This window comes from Salarias fasciatus, chromosome 19 (assembly GCF_902148845.1).
Source record: "Salarias fasciatus chromosome 19, fSalaFa1.1, whole genome shotgun sequence".
In the NCBI taxonomy this organism is placed as follows: Eukaryota; Metazoa; Chordata; class Actinopteri; order Blenniiformes; family Blenniidae; genus Salarias; species Salarias fasciatus.
The window spans coordinates 9,674,066-9,691,502 of record NC_043763.1 but is presented as its reverse complement, the minus strand read 5'-3'; the positions used below and the strand labels follow the sequence as shown (position 1 = coordinate 9,691,502).

Below are 17,437 nucleotides of genomic sequence, written 5' to 3'. Positions count from 1 at the left end.
ACATGCTGTGTTTAACCTTACCCACTTCTCCTAAAACACACAAGAGGCTCATTATGTGTTTAATATTCACCAGCAGGTGAATAATTTTTATGCAACTCTGATAGTTGGGCGAGATGGATCACTCAATTATCCGAACATCCGTCAGAGCAGAGGGCTCGCCGGCTCTGGAACGCCACCAGCTAAGATTGATGGCTGGGAGACACCGATAGCTGCTGCTGCTGCCGCTGCTTCACCATCTCATCCAGGCCTGAACACAGCGCCCAATTCGAGAGAGGACCGTTTTTCTCACCGACCCCCCCCCCACCTCGCCCCCACACTCACCATCCTTTCTCTTTTTTCTTGGGAGCATTGTAGGTGAAGCGTCATTACCCCTCACTCCACTGAAGAGGGGTTCATTATGGGGTTAGTGTGTTGGCAAGACTATTGTTTGGATGATAAATGCAGTTGGTGAGGGCTTCGGAGGGAAAATTAGTTATGTTTTTTTTTTTTTTTTTCCTTCCCGTCTCCAAAAACATGTCCCCACTCTGCGATGCTCGAGGGCAAACAAAGAACAATTAACACAAGCACTGGGTGAAGCGGCTCAGTTAAAGCAAAGAGGGGAATTCATGAAAAATAAGCAAATCACCGCAAATGTCAATCAGGGGCAATGAAGTAATTACAAACACTGGTGTGCTATTCCAAGGGCAGTCAAAAAGAAAACCGAAGAGTTTAGACTCGCGCGCCGAAATCTGACTTTGAGGAATGAAGGAATGGACAAAGAGCCCAAACATCAGGCCTTCAGGCTCCGGCTCAGAAACTCAAACCAGCTAATGAGAAGTGAAAGGGGAATGATGTCAGCCCATCTCTCTGTTGTCACCTGTTTTTTTTTTCCTATTGGCTCATGGTTTTGTGACTACAAAGCCCCGATGATTTGTAGTCACAATGATTACAAACGCACACACACACACACACACACCTCAGATGACAATGCATAAGGCCTAACAATAACAGATGAGGCACATTTTGAAATGTCAGCGGTAAATGTCAATTAAAATTTACAAGGGCACAGGAAAAGGTAGAGTCTGAAGGGACTGACATTTTTTTTCTTTTTTCTTTTTTTCTTTTGACAGTGTTTGTCTGACTCGGCCGCTTGCAGACATGATGGGATCAACTTTGTCAGTTCCTTAACACACTTGGACGTGAGTGCCCCAGTGAATATAAATGAAAAGACACCCACAGGCAAATATGTAAAGCTCAGGCTAACTCCAAACCGGCCAATCAAGACGCGTGCATTTCTGTATTTGGGATTTACTGTAAGCTAGCATCACAAAGAACAGAGCTGAAAATCATGGAGACATGGCTGCTATTGTTCAAGTCTGAACACTCAGAACAAACAATGAAATACATATGCAGACAAAACATTGTTTATAATCAGTAGTTAACATGATCTAGTACCCAATGACCCAATAAGCTTTAGATTAATCACTTAAAATACATGAATAACAAAGGAATTCATCAAACTTAAATCATCCTTAAATCAAATTACAATGTGGCCACTCACAGGCACCAGATTAAAGTCTGGAACAGAGATAAAAGATGCCAATGCAAACCAAAACAAGACCTTTTTGGACTCGGCATCAAGGACCGGCGTGGGCACTTGGATCCAGCGCCGTGGGAAACCGGGATGTGGAGACCGTGTGTCAGTCACCACTCCTCAACAGTGTGTCAATCACAAAGCAAAGTTCTCAGATGACTTCAGTCAGTGGAGCCTAAATACCCTGAAGTGTGCTGATCAACATAGAGTGGTGTATTGTGTCAGCATTTGGTAGAAAATGAGTCAAACATGCAAAAGCATAAAAAATACTAAAGAAGAAATTCCAAAAATACCTGCAAGCTAAAAGAAACGTAAACTTGTTTTCAAATCTATCAGAAGACCACAATAACAAATCGGCTTTCTGATCTCTGTGGGAAGGAAAAATTATATTCTTGAGAGAGTTTGTATGTTGAAATTCGCAAACCTGTGCACGTGAACACACACACACGGACACACACGTCTGCATCGCCATGGACAGACCTCAATAGACTGCTCTTGTTTAAAGGTTCTTATGTCAACAGATGCAATGCAATACTCAAACATTTCAGAGTTTTTCGTTTCAGGACAATGTGTGCGCTCCATTTCTGCAATCAAGACTCTCAGGCAGGCCATTCCGGCAGGAAAAGAAAACTCCAGGAACCGGGGTGGATGTGGAAGTCGTGCGATGTAGAGACGCACTGGGTAGAAGGCTGTGGTTAAAGCGGCCCATGCCAGGGAGGAAGTGGTGAGTGTTGTTGGACAGAGATATGTGTTGCTTTTATGATACTGAGAAAAGCCCACGGTGGTTTGTGGTGGAACAAAAGGAGAAGTTGTAAAGAACGTGCAAACTGAAAACCGTGTAATTGCAAATTAAAGCTGAATACAAATCTGGAGATCACCTGTTCCAGTAGCTCCAGAACTGCTCGTTGAGGTAGGTGCGATGGCTGTGATCGTCGCCGAAAGAGGCTTTGCTCTCGATCCAGTGGACGATGTGCCCCTCCACCGCTTCTCGAAACAAATGATCGGAGAAATGAAAACATGTGTTAGGCAGGCAACGAAAACGAAAAGCCACAACATTCCCAAAGGTCTGGTTTAAATGTGACACAGTGACAAACAGAATCATCCTTTTTGAGGAAAAAGATGTCACAGTTTAGAAACTGATCTCGAACATTTGAATACTGACCAATCGGAACCTCCAAGATGATATCAGGTGTTTTGTCGTAGCCCATCGTTCTCAGCTGGTTTTCATCTAAAGGAAATAGTGTGTAATTATATATCACAGCTACTTCATAATTTACAAAAGGCTTTCTTTCTTTTTTCTCCCCCCACTGAAGAAACTGTTATATAATCAAGCAGTATCACCATCTTTCACTGGCTGCTGACCTAACCACATTCACCAAGATGCTGGTGACGAACCCCTCGGTGTTAACGGAGCAGAAGAAATATCAGCGGCGGACAGCCAGTGCAAGAAAACCATTAACTACATCTGCCACGTATTCGCTGTCATTGCACAAAAACCCGTAAAACCCAGTTACAGAGCTGCTCCCCAGTTCACAGCTTGACAGAGCTTTATAAAATATACAGCGGGAGGACAAGGTTGGCATTATAGCCTCTGTGAGCCTGACCCCTGCCTGCATGGGCTGCAGCCATTGTCCTTGACTCCTGGCGTGCTTCAGCCATTATCCCTACAACACCTGATTTCTCCATTAAATCTCGGGCTGACCAGGTCATTCGGTTCCAAGGGCCTGCCTCTTTGTCTCCAGCCAAGCTCAACTAATGGGGCATGGAAAGGAATTGAGGAGAGATGGAGGGTGGCGGTGTCAGTGGTGGCGAGGAGGCAGCATCAGCCAAGGATGAAGACGAGGGAGCTGGGAGAGGTCAGTGAGGCTGCGGAGAGGCTCACGCTGCAGAGGGGCATCCTGGATGCGGTAATGCGGGCGTGGCAGGATGCGCGGCGGCCTGGGTTCACACCCACCGGGCTGCTGACACACTCATGTGGCTCTGATCGCCTCTTTACATCAGCTTTGATTAAAATTAATGGGCCATCCCCGCTGTTGGCCAGCTTATTTCCAATCCATTTATCAGATGGGGTGAGGCTGCTTCAGTGGCCCCGGTGCCCCCTGAACTCTGGCAGTTTTAGAACAGTACGAAGAAAGGTCACTGCTCCACGTCCAAATAAATGATATGGTCTTAATGACATAGGGAATGACTTTTATCCTTCATCACTCATCTGACCTGGGGGACAACGATGATGATGATGATGATGATGATGATGATGATGGGATGGGGTGAAGGGGGAAAACAGGTTTGAGATTATGTCCAACAAAATCATCCCTGGACTGTTAACTATTAATTAGGTTCACTGAAACACGGTAGGAAGTATCAAAATAAAAGCTTTGCGAAGTTTGACAACATGATTTTCGTTCACAACAACAAAGAATTCTCATGTCATAGAAACTGGACTTTTTTCAATGAGCTTTACCAAAAGGCTCTAGCCGCATGAAGTTATGAGAAGGTTATGCGCTGGCTTACCGAGAAACGAGAGGTTCCTCTCCTTCAGCTTGTCACGGAGCAGCACCTCGTGCTCATGGCCGATGGCGCTGAGAGTAGAGTCAAGGATTCCAACAATAGAAGCAGGAAGCACTTCATGTTTACTAGCATGGGCAATAGCATAAATGCAAGTTATTTGCACAAGAATTCTGCTGCAAGTTTGTAAAACTGGTAACTGTGGAAGCGAGAGAACACAGATATGATGTGAGATCAACAGGGCGTGTGCATGTTTGGCATCGGCTCAGGATAAGACTCCGATTTCCCTCCGATATTGGTTTAGCATGCAAAGTGAAAGTCACTTCTGTCATGTCAATGTGGAGCATATTCAGAATTTCAGGTCAACTTGAATCTGCTTTCAAAACAAATCTCCAAAGTGCATTAGCTGAGTGAGTCGTGCAAAACAAATGGCGGTTTGACAAAATGCATGAAGCGCTCGGATCTCTGCAATGCTCTGCTCATTTCTCTAAAATCTTCCAGGGGAAAATTCTTTTAGAATATCTGTCGTTTTTTATTAGGTTTCATGAGTCTTGATGCACCTGGGAGGAGCCTTGCAAATAATAAGACTGAATACTAAAGAAGCAGAACTTCTTGTTTTTCATAAGAGTGTAATAGATAAGTTCTGATTGCTGAAAAAAAAAAAAAAAAAACGTTCTAATTAATACTTATACTGTGACTGTCACATATGCATAAAGAGGTATTCTTCTCATGAGGAGTTCTTTGAAAGCACAGAGCAGTGGGGCGGTAATCATGAACTCTTTGTGGCAGAGAAACTGACTTTAAGTTGACACTGAGAGGACTGCCACATAAAGGCAGGGATGGGGGGGGATGCAGAAGGAGGGCAGGAAGGGACAGGGTTGACTGACTACGAACAGAACAACACAGCCCCGCCGCACACGGGGAAGCCTGGACGGGCACAATAACATACGGACATACACATGTACACTCATTCAAATCGGTCTCCTCCCCCAGGAAGCAGCCGATCTCCTGCCCAGCTGGCTGCCCTCAAATAGCCTTCTCTCTCTCATTCTGGCTTTATAACCAGGGAGTTGTGCACAACTAAATCATTAATCAATTGGATGCTAATTAATATTTAGGTTGGTGAGAAGTGGCCTAAACTCCCTATAGTCCATGATAAAGTGATCATCACTTAATAAAATCCAATTAAAGCGGCTCAAAGTTCATCCAATATTAGTTATTCCTCCACCGCCAGGTTTGCAAATGATCATTTCTTCTTGTATCATAGAACACTGAGTGTGATCCACTGCATGCACACGGAGGTGCGTCACGATCGGCGCATCTCCTCCTCCTCCTCCTCCTCCTCCTCTTTCCTCCATCGCCTTCCAGCTCCCGGTGTTGGCGATAGCGGGATGGCAGGAAGGATGAAACACTTCCTCTGTGAAGCAGAACTTTTATGTCAGGTGAAGCCAGACACATCTCATCCCCTTCAATAGCTCCTCGTCAATTTCAGGCTTAAAATTTTATGGGATAGGATACTGTTTGATGCAGTCTACCAGCGGTCCATAACAGCAGTCATTTATTGTGCACTGAAAAGAGGGGGAAGAAATATTATGGCGCGCCAAAAGGGTGTGGGTGGGGTGTGAAAGGGGAGGTGAGGAAAGCCCGGAGAGTGCTGGGAAAAAGGGGGGAAAAAAACACAGGAGAGGGCGGCAGATTGGCAGACGTGACCGCCGGCGCTCCCATTACCTCATGATGCCGCCTGTCAGCCAGGCTTGCTTAATCCAAGCATTCTGCGATATCGAATAAATAATCCAAAACTTGAAGGTCTTACTTGTTGGACGTTGTAGGCCAAAACCTGGTCTGGGATCAGCGACGGGTCCTTAATCATGCTGTTGAGGACCAGTTTGGATGCTGAGAACAAAAGAGGAAAGGAGACAAAGAGAAACATAAACAGCAACAAAATGCATAATTCGCATTTAAAAAAGCATATAAACCTTGTATTTATAGAAATAAAACCAGTCGGCATTAAATCAAACACAGCGAATATAGAGACAAAAGACAACCTGGACGTACTGTAATTCACCATACCACTGTTGGTGCAGTATTTTCTGCAATGTCTGCTTGGTGTCTATACAGATTTTCTATAGATAAATGTTTCAGTCCAGAGCACAGGCACTTCATGTAGTTTATCTATGTTATGAACGCTGACTATTCTGCATCTCTCTTCCCCATTCTTCCTCTGCCAACATTATAAATCAGGAAGGGGAGCCTGCCGGATCGACTCGCTGTTACTGCAACAGCAAAAAAATTCCTTAAATCATTTCTTAAAAAGATTTGGATTAAATGGATTGTATCATTGTGTGACGAAATGGTCGAGGCACGCCATTTTAGTGATATATATACACATGCTCCTGACAGACTTGCAGCATTACAGACAATACAAGGAATGTTTCTATTCATATTTCAGGCATGGATGATGCCTTTACCAACACTGGAGAAATTCCTAAGCTCGTTTAAGGAAACCGCACATAGTATATATCTGTTGAAGACAGCGTATTTGGAGATTTATAAAAATGAATAAAATAAAAGACAGCTTAAAAACCCCCAAATGAAAAAGGATCGATTGATTACTGGCTGGATCATTAAGCGTCTGTTAAATGAGTTTCCATTAACAGAAAAACACTTAAAACCGTTTCTGTGTTATCTTTTCCTATGCATTGCTTGCGAAAAAAAAAAAAAAAAAAAAAAAAACAAAAAACAGAAAGGACAAACAGTGCTGTGATTCCTCTACTATGCTATGATGAAATAAAAAGAAGGGAGGGTGCATGAAGAACAAAGCCCATTCAGCATGCTCTACTCTCTTCTGGTTTTTATCTCTATCTTTTTTCCTCCCTTCCTTGCGACCAGGTTTGCGTTCCAGCGTCTCCCGGTCACGGTGCTCCCCCAGCCCACCCCATAACCCCGCTCTCCCTTTTTTTTTTTTTTTTTTTTTTTGTTGTAGAGCTGCAAGGCACAGGGCCCGTGCTTTATTCCTCCGCTCATTTTTCTCGGAGATTGGTACCTTCACACGCAGATCCATACCGCGCTCCCCGTGCAGTGCAGGCGGCGGTGAAGAAAGAGGGTTATATTTTCCCCTTGAGTTAGGACACTTCATGACAAATGATAATGGATAATCAATAAAGTGGGAAATATGAGGCAGCAAACTTTATGAAGCCAGGAGACATATTACTCCCCAACAACACTGGTTTCCCTTAACAAAGTCACTACTCGACTGTGCCTAATAATCTGAAGGAAAATCAAAGGACCCGCAACCACATCAGCAATATTGGCAACTTATTCCACTTTAATGGCATTTTGATTGATTTTTTCCCCTCTTCCTAATGGTCGTTTTATAGATTTGACGCTGCTTCTGCAAAACAGTAGTGTGTAATAAACCTCCCCGAAGGCAAACGTTAGCCATTAAAGCTCTTGTCTTACTAGCGCTCATAATTGGAGGTTGACCACCGCCACATTTTGGTCTCTCATATAACACACATTTCTAGGACTCTGGCTTTTCCCTCTCTCTCTCTCTCTCTCTCCCTCTCTCTCTCTCCTGTGCCGGGATATTTTTGGTGCACGGCAATAATAAGTGATAGGATCCCTTTCTCCTGCTCTTTTTGAGCGATGGGGTTAAAAATAGCCATAAAGAGGTGACCTTGGCGCTGACATTGTGAAATTTCAGCCAAGCATTGACCTGATGAAAATGGAAGGCCAGACTGCTAATAAATCAGGATGCTTTTAAAATGAGTTTACCCTAATGCTCATTCATCACGGGCCGTAATGCCATTTGCAGGCGCAGGATTCGCTGTTGTGCACAAACACAGCAGTAAATAACAACAGGGCCCTCGCATCCTTCGCATGGTTGCAGCCTCCAACATCAGCATACATTTATTAAAGACGCCCCCGCCTCGCACGGCGGCGCACCTCTACGGCACCCAGAGCTCCTCTCTGGTGCAAACACATACACACACACACACACAAACACGCCAGCCTTCGCTCTTTAAATACACACACTCAAGGCACACACGCAGGCACGTGCCGGAAAATAAAAAAGCAACAATCTGAAGAACACCAGACGCGTAGAACAAAGCCCCGCAGCACAACTTTGCACCTTGTAAACATTCGCCAAATTTACTGTAATTGTCCCATGCTGGTATAAATTCTGAATAAGGCGCCGTATCACACCGTCAACATCTGAACAGGAAAAAAAAGAAGAGAGGGGAGGAAAATAATAGATGTGAGACGTGTCGGCTCCACTGGGATTCGCAAAAGAAAACAAAACAGTGTAAACAAATCGCAGACCCGGTTTCACACGCGGTCCCAAAAACAAGGTAGACGACATAAAGAAAAGGCAGCGGCAACGTAACGCGTGTTGATTTCTCATTGCTCACTTGTGTCATTTGTAACTCCTCTTCTTTTCTCCACTAGGGTGAAAAAGTCATTATCTCTAACACAAAAAAATGCAGGGAAACCTCATTAAATAGCAGCATTTGTTGGGGGAGGACCGTAATAAACAATAACAGATGACGATTGTTATTGCCGCTGACACTGATGAGCTCCTCTGCAAGTTTGTTTATTAATTAAAAAACCCACTTTTTCCTATGGGTGGGGATGGGGGGGCAGTTACCCACATCCCCTATATGCCCACCTCCCCACCCCCCAACCACACACTCCCCATGCTCAAGCCATTGAGCTGTGGAGGGGCACTCGTTCATCAAACTTCATGGAGCAAAGGAGAGACAGGTCCTGATAATGTGCGCCGCTAAAGCTGATTTTCCATGATGAATCTCGGAGCATATAAATTGGCTAATATCTGAAAACATTTACAGATACTAGAGGAATTGACTACTTGTGGGACATGATGGATGAGGCTCTCCAACACTGGCCGACAGCTCTGCAAATCTCTGCGGCTGCCTAAAGCCCTCATTTGATTTTCCAATTTACTCCTTTTAAATTTATCCCCCCGCACTGAGGAAAAAAAAAAAAAAAAAAAAACAGAGGATGGGAAAGAGAGAGGGAGAGTGGGAGACATGGGGAAAAAGGGAGGAAAAATAAAAGGTTGGGTTTTTTTTTTTCCTTCTCTAAACTATCTGTGGTGGTGTGTAGGTGCTAGTTGATGATATGAGGTGGTATCTCCAGTGCAGGAGGAGCCCAGTCCCCGAAGAGGTTACTGGGGCAGAACTGATCTGCTTCCACCTGATTCTTCCTGATAGCGGTGAGATGAGACTCTACATTTCTCTGCGAGTGTGTGTGTGTGTGTGTGTGTGTGTGTAGTAATAGTAGATCTGCCGGGGAGGCTCTGCTGTGGAGCGAGGCTTCCCAGGTCAGGCCATTAGACTGTGGCTGAGGCTGACTGGAGCTTCTCTGTTGAAAAGGAGTAATTAGTATACTTGTCAAGTGAAGTGCCACGGTGCTGCTTACCTCCCTCGCACTCGCACACATGCACAGTAACACTCATGCTGTCTTTGCCTCCTTACTCCCTCCCTTTTTTTTGCTAATGAAGTGCCCTTGCTCTCATTATTTTGAAAAAAAAAAGGCTGCGTCTACACGGCGGCTTTGCCACTGAGGAGAGGTGAGAGAGAAGAGGGGAGCACTTGAAGACAAGAAAGAAGGAACCATAACAATCACAGTGGATACCGAGTTGAGATTTTTAGAGGGGAGAGCACAATACAATATTCAGTTATCAACACGCTTTATCTTCAAAACACTGGAGTTATTATGAATTCTGTCAAGGAACCAAAGGATCACAGCAGACACTAACATTCTCACAGTGTTAACATCAAACACAGGACATTTATAACCCTGCGTACAAGGCTTCTGTAAAGGAATGTGACAATAAATCTTAAAGGCGGTCGAATCACATAGTTACAAAACATGGAGCAGCAATCTAATCTGGAGCTGGGCCTTGGGAAAATGGAAAAGGTCAAATAGCTAGCAAAATTGCCTCCTCAAAAAAGTATGTCTAAATCTAGAGGCACATCAAGTCCTGTCAAAGGAGGAATAGAGAGAAAGATGAAGAGATAAGACGAGGGGGGGAGAGGAAAGAGCGTGAGCTCCCCCAGTGTGCCTGCAAGTGACTTCTGAGAAGTAATCTACCCACACCGAATTGGAGAGACAATACAGTGGTTTACAATATAATTCTATCAGTGGGTCACTCTCATCCCATATCCATCCAGATCAATCAATTTTAATTTTCAGGTTTTTGTTCTGTAGAACAGTTACTCAACTTTAATGACCATATTTTGTGAAAATTCCTTTGTTTCAGCCGCAGAAGGCAACAAAATATAAGTGCAACATCTTCTGAATAGCAATATCACTTGTGTGATAATAATGATAATGATGACAACAGACTTTTCCCATAAACCCTAACCCTGACAACTATACTAAAAATAGAAAACATAAGCTTAGTACTTATAAAAAGTGAGAATCTATTATTCACTTCTATTATTAACAATGAACTTCATCCACTGTGTATCAGCTTAGTTAAAATTAATTAACTCAGTGTTTTGTCTTGAAGATGTATGTTTCAATGTTAAAAAATAATGTACTTTTTTTTTGTATCAAGAGCTTTTGGAGTAGATATACACACACACAAAACACACACTGACATTGAGGCTGTCTCAACTGGATGCACATGTGACCTTTCCTTCCCTACTGCTGAGTTTGTTTTCACGAGGCAAAGGAGCATTATGGATGTTGATATCATATTCAATATGCGATAAAACTGCTTTGAATGTATTGATTCATTTACAAGAGCCACCAGATAGTCTTTCACCCGGCTTGACTGATGCTCTCTCCAATACTTTTGCCGCGAAGGGCGGTGGGGGGGCGCAATGTGTTGGCGGTGTTGTCATGTAGAGGTGAGTTGGTGTGTGTGTGTGTGGGAGGGAGGGGGGTGCGGGGGAGTGGGAGTGGAGGTGGGGGGGGGGGGGGGGGGGGGTAACAGCAAGCAAGCAAAACAAAACAAGGAAGGTACAGAAAACAATTTAAAACTCTGTATTGATCCAGCACTAGTGATTGTACATATATTCCATAGTCCCAAAGGCCCCATTCCTGTGTCTCTTAAATGCAAGGGGAAAGAGAAGGGGAATAAAAAAAAAAAACAATGGTGCTAGGCAAAGGCGAGCCACTCACCCAGTTGGGGGTAATGTCCCTTATATAGAAGTCTATTGATCTTTGCAGCGCGCCTGCCTGCCCTCCCTCTGGAGTCCGAGTAAAACACACAAACACACAACCATGCACGGTGGAGTGCGGTCTGGGGCTGAGAAGGGGGTGGAGGGGCGGGGGGGGGGGGGGGCATGACAGATATGCCTGCCAATAGCACTGAACCAACCTGTTAGCTAATTGCCAGCAAAGACAATTATCCTTGCATTGTTTCAAAGTGAAAACACATTACTGGAGTCTAATATACACACAGGGAGATTCCAGGATTTGACCGCGCAGCCCATGTGGGCAGCAATTCATGTGCAAAGGCCAAGGAAGTCACTGAGGGGGGGGGGGGCTGCAGAGAAGCTCCGCCATAACTAAAGTCACCCTCACTACTGTCACAATTTGCTTCATGTTTATATTGCAGGCCACAAAGAAAAGTGTAGGTAGCGTCCATAACTGCGTCCCTTTATCTTGTGAAAGTCATCCCGTTTCTCACTGGCCTGCTAAAAGTGAGACGCCGCGTGCTTTTGCAACAACGCTGGAATTAAACAACGGCCATGCAGGAAGTTTCATCTGCCGCGGATCTATTCTGAGCGATAATAAAGCATGTTTTCACTGTATGGAGATGGACGGATGCGGCGCACTATTATCTGAGACAGAGTGCTTCTCCTGGATGAATGCCCTGTTCTACAAGCTGCTCAGACTAGTATTTTGACAGGCAGTGGATAACGGTGGGTCCAAAGCAATCACATCTCTGACTTTGACAAATGGCTGTGCTGTGGTGAAGTTGAAAATAACACACATCCACTTTAATCTCTTTCTTGATTAAATTGGAAGTACGTCTTTTTGACACCGTGCGATTCACTCTCAAAGCACTGCCTGCACGGATATACACATGCATGCTCCCAAGCACAGGCCTGCTGAAATGATATGGAACTCGGTGTGCATGTGATATAAAAGAAGACTTGAAATGTTCAAGTTTGTATTTATGGTCACAAACTAATTTATTACCCACCTACTCGGTAAAATATTCTCATTAATCCATAAAAACGTCTTTGTAATGTTCAAATAAAATATTTGCATGTGGAATTTTACTCTCTAGAGGAATACTTTATCATTATGCTTCAGTTTTTTTTTTTTTTTTTTTTTGCAGGATGCCAACAGGCTCAAAAGAGAGGGAGGATGAGGGAAGAGCAGACGGTGGGGGATAGATGGATGCATCGGGGGGATGAAGGAGGGCGAGGGAAGAAATCAGCGGCGTTATAAATAACACTGATGAGGTGAGCCAGCATTGATCCACACTGCAGATGAAAGGTGGGTGGTCCTACGAGCACTTAATTGCCACTCATGTACCCTGGGATGCGGCTACCACTAAATGTGGTCTATCTCTCATTAGGGCTGGACAGGCTGAGAATACGCCGGCGAGCGCTGGGATCGGGACTCCAACAGAAAGCGAATTCAAAAGACAAAGTGCTACAATTAAGACTGATGTGGAGGACGACAGAGGGGACAGGCTGAGGAATGGAGGAGTGTTTTACTCACGCGCTTCGCCGTCCAGGCTCTGGAGGAACCTGTCCAGGATGATCCGAGCCATCAGCGCGGGGGACAGGTCCGCCTTTACATGGATTGAGCAACAAAACAACAGAATTACCTTTGATAAAACAACTCCACAGCATCAATGGGGAGTTAATAGCGCTTCAATACACGCGGCCATGGACGGATCATTATTCCTTGCTGGAGAATTGCTCCATTTACAAACCTTCACACTAAATCCCACATTTCCAGAGAGAAGGGCAAACATATTTTCAAGTGTCTCAGAATTACAGCAGTGAAATTACACAGCCGGTCTACCTTTGGGTGATGTCACATAGATAATAATGACCGTAATGGCTCCAAATTATATTATCGCATTCTCAAACCTTGACCCAACTTTTGACAGTCCTCCCGTGCAAATTGGTCTTTGAAAGCCTTGCTTTGCCGTAACCTTTCCCCACAGGAACAGGAGTTCGCCCATTACGCAGGCTGGCTACCTGGCTGGATTGCCTTCGCCCCTGTCAAACAGAGAACCCCCCCCCCCCCACTCTGTCTCTTATCTTGTAAGAAATAGCAGCACACGCCAGGCCCAGCCAAGAGACAATGGAGCGCTTTAATCATAGAATGATCACCAAGGCAAAACTGCAGGAACCAATAGGACACACCTGAGGGACCATGGGAATTCAGTCCTTAATAGGAAGGATAGAAACCTATGGCAGCAGCGCTCTTTGAACACAGGCACTCTGAGAGGTGAGAGATGTTTTTTGGTTTGAGAGCAGGATGAAGCTCTGACAGGTAAGAGAGCACTAATGAATGATGCTCGAGCTATCTACCTGGACACACTGTTGTCAGCAAGACACACTTCCACAAGGAAAGACTGTACTGAAACACACAAAACTAACTAAGCAGGCAGGAATTAATGAAAAACTACTGGGGCTGAGTGTAAAGATACATGTGTTAGTTTAAAAGGCATTTCTCCTTTATTTTGGATATACATATTCTGTAAATAAGATCTATGAAGGCATTCACAGTTAAATTTTTACAGTCTACTCAGTAACAGAGAGAATTAAAACATTGCTGGAAGACTTCGCCATTCCTAGCCAGCTCGTTATGAAACAACATTCTTGCAGCCAAAAGATCATTTTTCCTCTTGTTAGCATAATTGGGGGACCAAAAGTGAATTTGCCCTCAGCTCGCAGTGAGAATTGAGTGTTTCATCTTTTCTGTGATGCTTCCTGGTAACGCTGGGAGCAAAGACGCTGCTGTCTAAACAATGTCTTTTCCACCCACAGTAGCATTTGTTAACATCTCCATAACATTGCACTAAGAAGGCACCTTGTAAAAAAAAAAAAAGAGAGAGAGACCCAGCATGTCTATGATAATTAAGAAGTGAGCACAGAGTTTATGCCTTCATTAAGACCTCTGATGCCTTTTCCCAATTTGCATTTGTGGCCCACAGCTGAAGCCGAGTTCTTTTGTTTCTCTCAATTCCTCAAATTTCACCCCCTTTCCACGCGCTCTCTCACTGCGATTTTCTGGATAAGGAGAGAGCATCAGATTCTCGGTAACCTGCATCAGATATGACACATGAAAAATGGCGACATTACCCAGGCTGGCCCCGCCTGAATAAGGACCATCTGATTAGTTCAGGTACTTGCGTCTCCCTAATTTTCATATTAATCATGAGTCCGTCTTCACTCTCACATCAGACAGCGGCATTTCGTGAGCTTTACATGTGACTAAGATTCAAAGAGCATCGTATTCCGGATGAGAATAATTACTGTTGGGCAAAAAAACTCCGGTTTTATTAGCTCCCAGTGGAGCATAACCGTACCTGTTCTGCAGCCGGTATGTTTAAGTAACCTTTGCATAAAGCTCCTCATAAAGCACGCAAAAAACAGCAAATGTGGCATTAAAAGGCCTCATTGACAGACTTCTTCGGAGGGCAAAAAATACCGATGGAATACTTTTCATCATTGTTAATCATTTTCCTCTGCTGGAGATATATTGTCTCATAAAGAGATGAAACTACATCAATTAGCAGTCTGGGAGACCATGAGTGCTTGGTTTAAATGTTAAGTAGCATATTAAAATGACAGTTAAATGGTTCATAGACAGTTATCTCTGTGCTGGATTTAATCCTTTGAAGGAAAAAAAAAATTGTGTCAATTAAATGGAGAATGAATAATGGCGGTTAGCTTTGAGGTACCGTTGATGCATGTGAAGTACTCTAATTTTAGAGTAAAAAAAAAAAAAAAACTAAAATCTCATTGCCTGGTATTAGCACCCATCAAGCTTTAAGTGTGTATTGAAATGTGGAAAGAGGTTATATAGAGTACTCCACTGAAAAGATTACAATTTGGTCGAAAGGCGAAAATCCGGCTTCAAAAACCACAGGGAAAAAATAAAGTCATCATCTAAAAACAGACTAAGAAGAGAGAATTTAGATGCATTATTTTATTAAGAAATAACTGAGTATTTAAAACTTCTCTCTAATGTCAGTGATAATTCACAGAGGAGGTGGAAAATATTACACACACATGGCGAGGCCAGCCACGTTAATTTTCGCTAATGCACTAAAACAGAAACTTCAGCAAATGACAAATTAAAATTGGCTATTTTATAGCAAGCACACAAACACCAAACACATGCATTTAGTGCTATTGAACGCTTTGGATTTGAGACGTGTGCATATATTTGCTACTGGGGCACAAATCCTCCTCTGACCTCCTAAAGCGAACAACTGATGAAGTGTTGAGGAGGGGAATTAACCGGTGACCCCCGTCTCACCTGTCCGCAGTTTGTGTGTGTGTGTGTGTGGGGGGGGGGTCAGCCTGAGCTGCAATTTGGAAAATTGCATTATAAAACACAAAAAAAAAGTATTTTCACAACTGCTTAATAGAGCTGAGAGCCAATTGCATTAAATAATTGCTAATGATGTTGACCATTTTACCAATTTTGATAATGACTAGCAGACAGGGGGGGAGACTAACAGAAAGTGGCGGCCAACTCAAATCTGTGAATTTATACAAAGGAGTTATGAATGGAATAATAAACAAAAAAAAAAAAAACCCAAAAACAAATAAATGTGATCTTATTACCTGATTGGCCAACTCCAGCAGGACGGGAGCAGTGGGATGTGCTTTGGACTCTCGCAGATACCTAAATTATAACAAAGGACAGCAGCAGTGAAACACACACACACATACACACACACAGCCCACAAAGGCAGACAGAGGGGTTTAGGGGGTTAGACCAGGCTAGCCAAGACATGCTAATGTCCCTGATGACTTTGCCCTGGGTGGCATATGGCAGGCTCCGTGTGGTTAAAACAGCACTGCTTGAAGGGCTTCAAATTTCCTTGAAGCCAGACAAGCATGTGATAGTTAGTTAACCCCTGCCGCCCAAAAAAAACAAAACAAAAGAGCCTTTTTTCCCTCGCCAGCTAAAACTGCAACTCCCTTTAGATCTCGCCCAGATCATCTCCGAGGTTTGCTGTTGTAAGTGGATTAGAAGTGCATTATCCAGCCTTATTTTCCCCAGAACAATGGCCTAATAAGCTTGATAAAGGCTAATTGCAATATGCAAAGAGGCTTTTCCCGCACAGCCTGTTTTCTTCTTCCTCTTTTTTTTTTTTTTAATTTAGCCATTTTCATTGAATTACAGATAATCATCCCATCATAAGCCTGCGTAAGGCAAATGTCCAAAGGCTGGTTATTTATTTATTTATATATTTTGCTGTTTTCACTTGACATGGAGAACAGAGGTTTGGCTCAGCAGGTGCAAGTGGAGGTCTGGAATGAATCCTGAGGGTGGTGATTTGTTTGGAGGAGATTAGAACTGTCATGGTGGCCCACCTACTCTCGTGTGGCTTTGGCAAGCCCCGCGCTCAGTCAGAGGATGAGGAAGACAAAGAGAGGAAAACGCCGTTTTTGGAGATGAGAGGAGGATAATCAGCGAGCTAGACTAAATGAAAAGAAGCAGTGAAAGAAACAAAAAACAACAACAACTGCAAAAGCAAGGGAATACAGTACCGCTGGTAGTGGCTCTCCATGACGTCGGGCACGTGGTGTCTCGAGATTGTTTTTTTGGTCCGCTTCTGCCAGTAAGAGAACATCAAACCAATAAAATCAATAAATAAATAACGATCGTGACTGTCATGATGTCCGCCTACATGTATGCGTTTACAATTAACTTTAAATGATCGTTGCGTAAGAGATTTTGGGTCACCGTAGATCTAATTTCCATCATTTTGCTTGGGGTCAGAGTGTGCCAACGCACTCTGGCTCAACCCCCCCCCAGCTGAAAATCAGTATTCATCGCCCCCTTTTTTCCCCCCCCATCAAACGGCGACATTATTTCCCAAATCCACATCCTGACATTTCCATGAAATTCAATTGCCCTCCTTGCTGGGGAGGAAGAGGACAGAGGATAAAAGAGGAAGAGCATTGGTTAAAAACAACTTATTTAAAAACTACTACACACAAGGAAAAAAAAAAAAAAAAAAAAAAATGTAATTCCACCGAGACAGGCAGCGTGAGTGACACCTGTCAGTGGGATGATAAATGACTCCATTTTCTGCCTGTGCTGCCTTCTGCCACTGGCGGCAGCGGCCATTTATCATCATCCGCTGTCAGCCGTGGAAAGCGGCAGTGA

The 17,437-nt window shown here is 43.8% G+C and overlaps 1 protein-coding gene across 1 annotated transcript in view; it reads right to left on the bottom strand.

The window, feature by feature from the left end:
* cdin1 (CDAN1 interacting nuclease 1) overlaps positions 1-17,437 on the bottom strand; it is a 50,038-nt gene that overhangs the window by 21,150 nt on the left and 11,451 nt on the right. The window contains exons 4-11 of the mRNA XM_030117046.1: positions 16,816-16,880; positions 15,883-15,943; positions 12,791-12,863; positions 5,892-5,971; positions 5,597-5,646; positions 4,085-4,152; positions 2,736-2,801; positions 2,452-2,557 (exon numbers count right to left, since the gene is read on the bottom strand). Coding sequence (XP_029972906.1) covers positions 2,452-2,557; positions 2,736-2,801; positions 4,085-4,152; positions 5,597-5,646; positions 5,892-5,971; positions 12,791-12,863; positions 15,883-15,943; positions 16,816-16,880 — 569 coding nt within the window. The remainder of the gene's footprint in view (positions 1-2,451; positions 2,558-2,735; positions 2,802-4,084; positions 4,153-5,596; positions 5,647-5,891; positions 5,972-12,790; positions 12,864-15,882; positions 15,944-16,815; positions 16,881-17,437) is intronic.